We start from the raw sequence: 12,870 nt of genomic DNA, 5'->3' as shown, positions 1-12,870 counted from the left end.
TTATTGAACAAAAATACTTCTAAACATTGTTTGGCATGTTTTAAACATTACCAAAATACAGAGTCAATTTAGGAAACTTGTTCAATTTAGTTTTTAGCAGAGAATAAAGTTGGTAACGATCAATTATGCAGATGCAGCATTCTCTGCATTTTATCAATACATTATTAAAAATACAACTAATAGCTGAAAAGCAAATACAATTCAAATTAATGTAGAAATAAGTCAGCAGTAGCTAGTACTTACTCATCAAATCTTTAAACATAGTTTTCTCGTGTGTTAGAAGATGATCAATAACGGATCTCCAACTGGATAAGATATAGAAGGAATTAGACAACCAGAGAAAGCTTTGGTGTAGATTCACCTCAAAAGATTTTGTCAAATATTTCATACTGGGAAAGAGTTTCCAAAGTGTATTCAGAATGCAGAATCTTACGTATTTTAACGCATACTACACTATAGGTCCTTCAGCTCTATTATATGCAGTTCTCAAATCACTAAGGGGAGTTATCAGCATGAGACACATTCATTCTTCTGCACCATAAAGAAAATTTAAGTGTTTATAATCCATTTAGCATAATAAGTTATTGAGCCCCATTTTTAACGTTATTAGATTCTGTAAGAATGCACTAAAGAGAATTTCCAATTTTAGCCCATTCTCCTTTAAACCTTTCTTTGCAAATCATAGAATAGAATCTTGGAGCGCTACAGTCTCACGTCTTACTGATTGCATGAAGTGTCCATTTGGAAAAAAGCTGGATCCATATACAGCTCGAGAACTTCTTTTTTCCAGGCTCGCTTGGTATAGGCGTATCCACTCAATGAGCCGAGCAACTGAGAACCAGCACGAAAACTAGGAATGTTGTAGGTACTGGGGGAAGAAAACAATAATAATAAATATCAATCTTTAAAAAGTTACATTTATGTACTCAGAAAATTAACTGGGTTCCCCAGAACTTCTAACCAAATTATCTCAGTAACAGGTAGGCTATGTCTACATTATCTCATAGCTCATAGCAGTAGGAGATCTGTTGATCAAAGCAGTTTGTGCAGAAGCTCCTCACATTTCCAGTGTACCTTTTTTTAGGGAGATGTTTTTGGACTAGACATTTCACAGCACTGCCTGTCTCCACTACAGGTGTAGTTCAAAACTCCCCAAAAGAAAATTTCCAAACTGGTCAACAGGCTCGGCAAGGCACAGCAGTGAATGAGTGCTGGGCCCAAGCATAAACTGGTAGGAGGACGGAGAAGGGACCCTCCATGAACTGACGCTTGTCCTCTGGCACCTTCGTTCTGCTGAGGACACAGACACCAAACAGCTTCCTGGGAATCCTGGCTACAGCAGCTGCTCTGACCATGGCTGAACTCAGGTTTCAGGCTGGAGAGGTGACACTCAGACTAACAGGAGTACGACTTTTAGTTGAGAAGGGATGCAGTCAAGGTCCTCCAAATGAAGGCAAATCACAGCATTCACTTCAAAACTAAACTACTGCTCAAAATTGCTAACGTAAACATAGTCATCATTACCCTGAATTCTGTTTGTCCATTACAGCAAAGAGAATGGTCAAGAAAATCATTCTAAAAGCACAGAATCATAACTCAATGCAAAACCCAGCAATGTCTGCTATTGCTGCATGAGTTTGGTAGGGCAGAGTGTACACTTACTGGATATACAAGATATGCTCCCAAAAGGGAAGTTTTGTATTACCCTGTTGTAGAGGATGGCTCATCATTCAAATTGTAGAACCACAGAATGGTTTGGGTTGGAAGGGACCTCAAAGACCATCCGGTTCTAACCACCCCTGCCATGGGCAGGGACACCTCCCACCAGAGCAGGTTGCCCAAAGCCCCATCCAGCCTGGCCTTGAACACGTCCAGGGATGGGGCATCCACAGCTTCTCTGGGCAACCTGTGCCAGTGCCTCAACACCCTCATGGTAAAGAATTTTCTCCTTATATCTAATCTAAACCTACCCTCTTTTAGTTTAAAGCCATTATCCCTTGTCCTGTAACTACAAGATTATCAGAAAACTAAGGCACAGAGAACTTAAGAATAGCTGACAGGCTCACTGATTCTACATCTGAGCAGCTTTGCACAGTAATGGTTGCAAAATCTACCTAGTAGTCATGCTCATTACCTGTGCTCTTCCGTTCGGGAGGCACGTGTGTGTCAACAGCAGAAAGAGGGTGGTGAAAAGTAGTCTCAGAGGTTTATTTTAACTGACTGTGCCTCATTCCCTAGATTTTCCACAGTGAGCAGAGAAAGAAGTTCTTCTGGGGTGTCATTCAGGACAAAAGTCTCTGAGCGCAGTTTTACAGGACTATGGCTCATAAAGGAAGTTTCCCTTTGTTGGGGAAACCTTCACTTGGGAGACTACAGATAATTTTCTAGATCAAAAGATCATGGTACAGGAAGGTAAAGGAAGGGGAGAACATGTTTGTCTGTTCCTTACAGCTGATGACCAAATTAGAAAATTATTTGTATGAGACTTTGTACTTCAGATCTCCAACTCTTACAGTTCCCCTTCACTATTAGGCACTCCTGAGAAGAAGGAAAAGCAAAAGTCTTACAGCGTGGTCAAAATCAGACCTAATAAAAATCAGACGTGCTGAGAGAGAAGTCACCTGTGGTTGCGTAGATAAGGAAATACATAATATAGCAGACGGGAAATCAATGGCACAGCTTTCTCCTTCTCATCACTCCGGTAAACCATGTCCAAAAGAGAAGCAAGAACCTTAAAAATGAAAAGAATGTCTCATTAAACCTATAGTAGGTGTTTCTCACATAGGGGAGAAACATGCTGTGTTTAGAGATAGGATGTGTGTGCTCATGGGATGCCTCATTAAATATTTAAGCTCCCATTTAGTTTATCAGAAAAACCTAATGTATTCCTCTGCTCAATAATATCAATAAATAACCATGGATGAGAACAGCAACTGGAACACTGGATCCTACTTACTTCTGCAAGGAGTGAAAGAGCTTGGACACTGTATATTGAAGGAGCAGAGGCAGAAACCATTGACGATGGTGCCACTGAAGTATCTACGAGAGGCAAAATCAATCGTTCAGTTTTGACTTCAGACATGACATGGTTAAATTTTGCTGTTTGCTAATTTTCTTCCCAAACAGAACTGTTTCTTGCATGCTGGTATTACAATGAAATGCTCCTGGGCATCTTGCCACAATGACATACTTCATGCCTCGTGCTGTTCTGTCCCATGTATTGCATGCACCTGTGATAACTTCTCCTCTGTATTACATACAGTATGTAGATATTTAGTAAACCCACTTAAGTTGGCACTGTTAGTGGAGGGCAATGAATATTTTTACTTTCATCTGTATTACTTGCTTCTCACACAAACAGCACACTGACACATTGTACTCTTTACTGACTTAAGCAGAAGAGAGAAAGCAATGGAAAGTCAGATGAAATCACATTACCATTCATATCTTCAATGTTGAACTCATCTGGTAAAATCTGAGGCTGAGCTTTCACCTCCAAGTTCCGACTCAGCCAACTAGTCTGTTCCAGAGAAGAACCAGCAACAGTCCCTACAGCCTCCAAAATCTTTTGGGTCACCTCCTGTAAAATAACCAGACAATACATCATCAGATGAAGCCTACTGTTACTTGAGCAATACAGTGAAGTCCTTTTTTACATGGAACTTGTTAGGAAGATCAAAAATAGGTGCTTTTATATCTTAGAAACATAAATACTTCTCTGATCTATTTACTTATCTGTGCTCAAGATAAGCTACTGCTCACTTCAAATAAAGCAAGGCATGAAAATGGGAAGCAGGAAAAAAAATCAAGTTAGACTAGCATGGAAGTTTTGGTAATAATTTTCCATGCAAGTCATTACTACTAATACAGTATCTGTTCAGCATCAGTCCTGACACACTTTCTGCATTAGATGTCATCCATCACAGACATATCTGAATTGTTCAGCCCCTCATAAATGGCATACAGATGCCTGTATTGTTTTGAAACCTCCTAGTTCCTTTTTCTTCCTTCCATATTTAGAGAGCATTAAGTGAGGCTGAGTTCTGTCTTATGGAAATTCATCTGTCCATATTCAATTCTTTATGTTAGGGGTAAGACAGACAGCCCATCAAACCATATTCATAGTCACGTTTTAGCACATTTTATTCCAAGTGAAATGAAAAGCCAGTCACTCTAGGGAAGCCAAATCCCAAGTACCCAAATTAAAGCAGAGGTCATGTGAAGAAGCTAAAAGATAAGATGGCAAAACAGTCCATTTTATAACGACTGCCATTTCGCTGGCCAGTCTCTGAAGCAGAAGTACCATAGCCATAACATTGTCTCACCTCATAAGAAGCGTTAGGTTGGCTCAGAGCCAAAATTGCACCTACATGGGTAGTGCTTAAATTGTTCTAGTGAAACCACAGTTGGTAGAGGAAGAGAATCCTGCTCTGCCCCACCCCTTCTTTAAATAAACACGAGCCGATAGTCATTTACGTTGGCAAATCCAGCTATGAGCTTCAAGGATAAATTATGCTACTAATTTTCCTACATAGTTTTGAGATTTCAATACTTACCCACATGACATGAACTCATGACCAACAGATTTGTGTTATGATTGAACTCTGAGAAAAATCGTATAATCATCCAGGGATAACCGTATAATTGTATAATCATCCAGCTTTGAACAGTCCACAGTTGCCACTGTGTTTTCATGCATTTTTGACAACATTTTGTTAGAGACATCCCATGCATCATGTCTCCCATATTTCAGTCTCCCCATATTTACTGGGTGTAAGTTATAACACGTGAATGCACATTCAAACATTCTAAAAAGACAGGTGAACTCAGACACAAAGTACACATCAGGCCATCTCCACTTTTACTTAGATAAATAGTGCCAGATGTATGAACTAGAAGAAAAAGTTATACACATATAGACTATACCTGCAAGTCTTTTTGGTCTTTTTTGTTTTCTAGCGTAGGTGTCCTAGTCACAAAGTCATTCAGAGTACTGTGGGAAAATCAATTCAATCTGAGTTAGCAGTTGGATAGGTCTACTCGATACATCCATAAGCCTTCTTCTCTCTCATGCAGTACCTGAGAAGCAGAAAGTGTCCAGGAGGAGCCAAGTTCAACTGCACAGACTCCTTCAGAAGTCCTAATAAGGACTGGAAGTTCTCCTGCAAGGCTGAGACAGGCAGTCTACCAAAAAAAGAACACCAAACACACCCAAGTCAGAAGTTAAGAGTTAAGGCAAAAAACTACATACATGTGTAACTTGGTGGCCCAAAAGCTTCCATCAATATCAGCCCTTCAGATCCTGCGCCTTCCTAACTGATCCAGCAGTATGGTCTAAGTATCTGGTGCCACACGCTGTATGTGTGTGCTAGCATCAGTAAATGCTAGCAGCACGTGCAGTATGCCAGCACTGTAAAAGTGGTGGTTCTCCAGGGAAAAGAAAAAGCATAAAGTTTATCTAACTCCACTGCCTGCCAGCTTACTTCATCTCCATTGCTTATTGCATACAGTATATTGTATGGTCTAATAAATCCATATGAGAAAAGGCAAGTATATGAGGAAAAGTTTGATTAAAGGAATATTTCCAATCAGCTGTCTGACCCACTAAATGTCCAGCACAGACCGCAGCCATAGCAATTTTATTGTGCCTTTCTGAAAAGGAATTCTCTATTGATTCCTCTGGAAACACAGACCAAATAAGGTGAAAGGTCATAAGAACACATACAAGTGTCTTGCTAATTAGATGTCTGAAGTATATTGCTCTAGTAGTATGAAATGAGACTTTCGGACTGGCATTATCAACAGATCAATGGAAAAAAATGTCATAGCCCAGTTATTTTGTCTATCTGTCACTTAACAATGAAGTGGCAACAACCATTTCCTACGCAAAGGTGTTCTGTGACATTGTGACACGAAGATCAAAGTAAAGCAAAAATAGCAATGCTAGCTGTTATCCTAACACTTTGAGTAAAACAGAAAATGATCTTATATGACTAAATTACCTTTGAATGAAAGCATAACTGAACTGCAGCATTGGAATATCTACAAGAGAGGATTTCTGAAAAATAAAAGCAAAAACGCAGTTATTTGCTCTCAGGAGAACAGAAAGCCCAAGCTGCTGGAAAACACAACACTTCTAAGAAGCCACTGGTACTCCAGCAGGTGACCAGCCACGATACAACTATCTATACAACAGTACAAGGCAATTCTGAGCTTTAATAGAGGACCCCTGTTTAAAAGTAGTCACATTACTTCTAATATCCACTACAGTTTTTCAGAGCTGTAGGAGCTCCCATGATGGCTAGCAGTACAGGCTTCCTCGAAAGCCAAATGGAAAATAGAGTCAGCATAAAGTACTTCTAACTGTTCAGATAAGGGTAAAGGAATAGAAACATGTCACTGAGTCATCATCTCTAATATCAAGAGGACCCTCCACCTTTTCATTACCAGCAACTTCTCTAGCAAAAATATTCTAAAGAATCTGCTTACACTGATTGACTACAGAAACCCACATTCTGGAAAATATAACAGGAACAAAAGAAAATTTCACACTTAAAAAGTAACTTTCCTTCTAACAACATCTAACATATGCTACTCTAGGTCTATTCCAATGTATTAAGAAAACAAAATTATCTTCCTGGTTACCTCTTCACCCTTGATTTGTGATGGTTTCTTGACTACTTCTTTGACTAGATGTAATATGGTATCAGTTTTCAATGTGTTAAGTGCACATATTAAGTCCACAAGAATAAGCTGCGATGCACTAGCTGCTGGAAGAATCTGATGAAACAAAACAAAAAACACATCTGTCAGATCACTGTACCATGCAAACCACAAACCTGAAAAGCAGCCTTCCGTGTAACAACTCAAATATCATTACTTAAACAAAACTTAAATGATAGAAGTTAAATCAACCATGCAAAAATTCCCCACAGACAGATTTCTCCCAACACCTTTATGACGACAGTTAAGTGCTGGGTCCTGCAACTGGGTCTTAACAACCTGATGCAGTGGTATAGGCTCGGCAAAGAGTGGCTGGGAAGTTGCCCAGCAGAAAAGGACCTGGGGGTGCTGGTTGACAGCCAGCTGAACGTGAGCCAGCAGCGTGCTCAGGTGGCCAAGAAAGCCAACAGCATCCTGACCTGTATCAGAAATTGCATGGCCAGCAGGACCAGGGAAGCGATCATCCCCTCATATGCAGCACCAGTGAGACCGCATCTCGAGTACTGTGGTCAGTTTGAGGCCCTCACTAAAGGAAGGATATTGAGGTGCTTGAGCGTGTGCAGAGAAGAGCAAGAAAGCTGGTGAAGGGACTAGACTGGTGAAGGGACTATAAAGACTTATTAGGAGCGATTGAGGGAACTGGGTTAGTTTGGAGAAGAGTAGGCTTAGGGGAGACTTCATTGCTCTCTACAGATACTTGAAAGAAGGTTGCAGCAAAGAAAGTGTCGGTCTTTTTTCTCAGGTGACAAGTCATAGGACATGAGGAAATAGACTCAAGTTGCACCAGGGGAGGCTTAGACTGGATATTAGGAAGAATTTCTTCCCTGAAATGGTGGTCAACAATGGAGCAGGCTGCCCAGGGAAGTGGTGGATTCCCCATCCCTAGAGGTATTTAAGAGATGGGTGGACGTGGCTCTAAGGGAGACGTGGTTTAATGATAGGACTTGGTAGGTCAGGTTGATGGTTGGACTTAATGATCTTGAAGGTCTTTTTCAACCTAGATGATTCTATGATTGTATGAATTTCAGCATGCCCAAACAGAAGCAGAAAAGAAAGATCTTCTGCTCAGAATACATGCTTAGTTACAGAGAATATTACATCTCTAAACTTTCTCTGGAAATGGAGCTGATCCAAGATATTTAAAGTAAAATTGGCAAGTTGTAATCCTAAAATTACAACCCAGTACTGAATAAAAAATGGTTATTACTGTCAGACAAACTGCTAGATTGTCATTTTTATCTGATTATTTACTTAGGTTTAATTGTAGCCCTGATGTTCTGTGGAATTACATACAAACAAAAGCATTTTAGATTTGCCTTTGTCACTTGTAAAAAACAAATAAACAAACAACAACAAAAAAAACCACCACCACTGAAAAAACAACCATCAAGCAACCTATAAACAAGTCCAGAGTTTAAAACTGATTGCATGAATGCAACATTTGCCTCTACATTGGAAACCTAAGGGTTCCTTCTCTTTAGTTTCACCTTCATTTTACTTTGATTCCTATGAGGTTTCTTGCTATTCCACACTGCTGCAATTGCTGCCATCAACTGGATTCCAAGTTGTGCTGTCAATGGATTCATGAAGTCCAGTATTTTAGTTCTTAATGTCTATGGAGGGGGGAAAAAGAAAATATTCCTTTTAACTTCGGAAGGTAAAGGCTAACTTGCAGTCTAAAATATTCTTCCTTTTCCAAAGATGTTCAGAAAATACACAGTAACAACAGAATCTCTTTGTATATTTGGCAGTCAGGCCAGTTTTGCTAATTCGCTTATGAGTTACATGTATCCTTCTTGGAGAAGGGAAGCACCTATGTTAGAAAACAGACAACAAAATATAAAAACTTACTGTGTTGTTTTTTCCCCTACACATACTTTTCACTACTATAGTTTACCAATATCTACAGAAAAAGGGAAAAGCCTAGTATTTGTATTCCCTCAGGTACATGCTCTACTGCCTGCAGAAGGTGCAGACAATTGTTTAGCTCTACAGCAATAAGTAACAGAAGCTCATAGAAAAAAAAGCAAACATATATATATATATATATACACACACACACACACACATTTATATATATTATTTATATATATATAAATATAAATATAAATAAATAAAAAGGTCAGGTGAGGGACCGGAATAGGCAGAAGGAATATGTAAAAATCTACTTTTGTAGGAAGATACTGTAGATACTGTGCAAGTCAGGAGCTCATAAGAGTTCTTCAAAAATTCTTTATGCCCCAGTATCATTCTGGAACTGACAAAGCTATTCCCACGAACTCTACATAAAATACACTGGGGAGGGGGAAGGAGACAACAGGGATGATGAGATATGCAGCAGTTTAAAAGAACTCCTACTTTGGTTGCTTTAAAGTATGCTGAGGAAGAGCCTTTAGTTATTCCAAAGAAGTCAGTTGGTCTCTTCTGAGAGTCTTCCCTCTTTATAATGCTCCAAAGAAGGGACATGGTATTAATAATACGAGGCAATTCTTCCAAAATGGCGTTCCTAGCATTTCTCAGGTTTGCGGGCTCGGCTAATGACGACTGGGAAAGCAAAAATATGAATATTAAAATATATTGTATTATGCACCACGGAGTGCTCTCGTTCTGTAATTAGGAGACTTTTGTAATGACAACTTTAAAAATAATTCAGCTGTTCTATTTCTGAACTATACTGCTGCTGTTAAAGTCTACTGAGTTTGCTGTTGACCATTTTGGGACACAGAGAATCCATCTGTCTTGAAAATTGTTAAGATGCCATTGCTCTTATGCCAGACATTATGAGAACAAAAATGTAGGGAACACATCAGAAAGCATGTTATCAACTCAAACAAAACCAGAACATTTTGTTAATGACAAAGCAACTATAGACAAGCTGCACACCACTAGTATTTGTGTGACTATAATCATCATGAACAATTTACTTAAAACTAACTTTCCCTTCTTCAAATAAGAAGGAACTAAGTTCAGTCCCCCTCCCTTACACTTTTACTTAGTTCACTTCCTTGATGTATTATCAGGCTTCTTTAAGGCTATCTTTCTTGTTCAAGCTCCCCTTTACGACTTATAGTCACCTCTGAGTAAGAAGGGATGCATGCTTTGATGAACTGGTGCCAAGATGTCAAGCAAGTGGTAGACATTAAGCAGTTACCTTTTTAGTTTGATTAGGGTGATCCAGAAGGCAGAAGTGACCAATAGTTGTCAGACCTTCCAGAAGGGTTAGTGGGTAATCAGGCGTAACATTCTCTCTTTTAGTGGTTAAGCTTTGGAGGAAAAAACAAAAATAAAAGAGCTTAGCAGGCCAAGCAGTATTTCCATGAGTAAAAATTCCAACAGAGATCTATTTCTACTCAATAGTTAAGGAATACTGGAATATCAGAACAAATGATACACAAACTGTGCTTGGACAACCCCAATTCCTTGTCTAGATCTTTAAGAACAGAATTCCCCACCTCACCATAAATCTTTAATGTTCAATTATTTTTCCTTACTCCTTTCACTTACTGACTGTTCTCAACAGTATCACTATTTTTCTTCTGCAGGGTCTCTATCCCCAGCTAGTCCTCCAACATCCCGAGTCTTGTCAGAACTGGACACTTCTTTGTACTTGGATGGCAAGCAGCATCACAGCTGCTGGTCATTCTTGCTGCTGGTCCCCTTTCCTCTCTTCATCCAACTGCATTGAATCCTACTGCGACAGTACTGCATCCACCTCATCTGGGCTCAAGGGACAGATGCCTGCATATGCAGCAGGGTTTGAGAATCAAACTCTGGGAGCTACAGTGCTAAATGAGTAAGTTAGTATGCACTACTCTGTAGTAAGGGGAACTTAAAAACAAGTTTCAGCATAATAAATCCCACACTGCGGACTCTTACCTTGCAGATGTTTTCACGGATGTCTTCACAGCTTCATTTTCATATTGTTTGACAAGCTCATCCAGGTTTTTACATATCTGTACAACAAATGGTGCCACAGTCCAGCCTAAAGACTTTCCAAAATAGGGCAGGGAAGATGTGACTAAGCCTACCCAAGTGGGATGCATCCCATAGCCATACTCTGGTTGCAAACCTCTAACAACAGCAGAGACGAATAATCCCTGTGAAGTTATCGGGTGCGGATAGACATACTGCATCGCACCGATAGCCTGCTGGAAATTAAGAGCCTGCTGCCATTCCTTGGAGAGGTCTGGCTGATTCTCCTGCTCCTCATGAGTCTGTCCAAGATGGTGCTCCAAAATAATCAGTACCTGCAAAAGCTTCAGCAACTCAATCTGGAGAGGGTGTTCACTCCATATTTGATCGTGTCCAAAATTGATTAGGCTCTCTTCAAAAAGATCTTCTTCAGGAACATTATGAACTCCACCTGCCATAAGCAGTTCGTACCGCTTCTGACTTGTGTACATAGATGCAGACAAAGAAAGAAGAACAAACTCCTGAATTTTGCATCTTCCAAGCAAGTTGCGTATGAACTCTACATTCTTACTCTCTGCTGCCTTTGCCATGGTAGCCAGCTGGGTCATCATTCTAATCAAGACTTCCACGCTTTTTACCTGAACGTCTCTGTTGCCAAGCAGATCTCTGTGCGTAACCTTCAAGTAGCACGGATAATATGAGCGCAGAAAACTGAGACAGAGGTAAGTGAGCAATTCTATTAGAAGAGAATGGGGACACATGGTTGGGGACTGAGTCTGAAGTTTGCCATAAAAACTCTGCCCTACAAGAGCCTCCTGATGGCGAGCTAAGAGATTGTAAATAAGATTCAAATGTGCAGTGGAACTGGTATCCATGCTAGTACTAGCTACAGCTTCAATAAATTCTTTAGGGTTTGTTTTAAGCACTGCCTCCAGAACAGAAAAAGCATATAATACCCTCTTGGAATCATAAGGTTGCAAATATAACAGCATATGTTTGAACAGAGCCTCAATCATCTCTTGTTTTTCCTTCTGCTGCTTGAGCAACTTAGAGCTGGTAATTTCCTGGAGCTCCAAGTCCAGCTCTTCATCACTTGACAGAGATTCGGATGCTTGAGTCCTCTCGGAGTCAGCACGCACAAGGTTTAGCGCTACACTAGACTTGGAGCTTTCAGGAAGCGATGCATGGAAGGAACCTGCATGGTTTGTGTTCTCTCTGCCATCAGCTGCAGCACTGTCATTGTCCTCATTGCTCACTTCCTGCAGCTCCAGAGAAGGAGAAAAAGAAGATGTATTTTCACTGTCATGGCCTGTGCTGGTGTCTGCTGATTCCGTGTGCTCACTATTATCTTGGTCACCGTCTACCTCATGTGAAGTTACTGGATTGCAAGAGGCATCACTTTCAAACTGTTCAGTTTTTAACTCTGGCTTCTCTGGATCTTTTTCCACTTCTGCCCAAATTGCTTCTCTATCCACGGTGGTAAACTGGCTCAATGGAAGGTTTTCCTCAGAATTGCTCTCAGAGACACCAGATTCTTTCAACGAGGCCTTTTTCTTGTGAAGCCAAAGATGTATATCCTCTGGGAAAAAAAAAAATCAAGAAGAGTATGTAATGGGCATTATACAAACATCCTCTATATGGAATAAATCATTGTAAGAAAAAAAAAGATTAAAAATAGTCTATTAATTGCAAAAATGAGAAAAAATAAATATATTTTTTGAGGTAATATTTTTTTAAAGTGGTAGACCAGTACTAACCTACTCTAAGTGCAAGAGAAGAGGATCAAAACCCTAAGCATGTATTGTTTCTCTTATGCTATGATTCTCTAGATGTGATAATCTTCATGCTTTCTGAGCATATAATGTTTGTTGAGATCAAGGAAATTAGAAGGTTAAGAACTGAAGTTATTGTTATTATTATCTTTTAAGAGCTAATATTTTCCTTGTTTACATGCTGTGGAACAAGGAAGGAATATATTAGCTCCGTGTTTGTATAGCATCTGTTAAACAGGTCCTTTTGGATGCTATAAGTGTCTGCCATCTAATTACTTACCAATCAAGACAGAAAAACAATTATGCAAGCAGACAGCTAGGTTAACAGTAATGAAAGAGACAGATGACACAGAAGTTTCGTTTCAAAGAAAATACTGGACACTTCTATGCTATCTTCCTGATCTGCTCCAGGAAAGAACCTTGACTTTTTGGGCCATATAATGCAGGACATCTCATATCCATA

At 39.7% G+C, this 12,870-nt stretch overlaps 1 protein-coding gene across 4 annotated transcripts in view; it reads right to left on the bottom strand.

The window, feature by feature from the left end:
* Positions 1-12,870, bottom strand: part of DOP1B (DOP1 leucine zipper like protein B) — a 45,908-nt gene that overhangs the window by 7,207 nt on the left and 25,831 nt on the right. For all 4 annotated transcript variants that reach the window (XM_050708115.1, XM_050708117.1, XM_035545663.2 and 1 more), the window contains 13 exons: positions 10,600-12,214; positions 9,875-9,986; positions 9,082-9,267; positions 8,211-8,336; positions 6,646-6,780; positions 6,003-6,058; positions 5,080-5,184; positions 4,927-4,993; positions 3,439-3,580; positions 2,957-3,039; positions 2,622-2,731; positions 722-868; positions 244-305 (listed from right to left, as the gene is read on the bottom strand). In XM_050708115.1, coding sequence (XP_050564072.1) covers positions 244-305; positions 722-868; positions 2,622-2,731; positions 2,957-3,039; positions 3,439-3,580; positions 4,927-4,993; positions 5,080-5,184; positions 6,003-6,058; positions 6,646-6,780; positions 8,211-8,336; positions 9,082-9,267; positions 9,875-9,986; positions 10,600-12,214 — 2,946 coding nt within the window. The remainder of the gene's footprint in view (positions 1-243; positions 306-721; positions 869-2,621; positions 2,732-2,956; positions 3,040-3,438; positions 3,581-4,926; positions 4,994-5,079; positions 5,185-6,002; positions 6,059-6,645; positions 6,781-8,210; positions 8,337-9,081; positions 9,268-9,874; positions 9,987-10,599; positions 12,215-12,870) is intronic.

Source organism: Cygnus atratus, chromosome 1 (genome assembly GCF_013377495.2).
Source record: "Cygnus atratus isolate AKBS03 ecotype Queensland, Australia chromosome 1, CAtr_DNAZoo_HiC_assembly, whole genome shotgun sequence".
Classification (NCBI taxonomy): domain Eukaryota; kingdom Metazoa; phylum Chordata; class Aves; order Anseriformes; family Anatidae; genus Cygnus; species Cygnus atratus.
The sequence above is the reverse complement of the archived record's forward strand: the minus strand, read 5'-3'. Positions and strand labels throughout refer to the sequence as shown.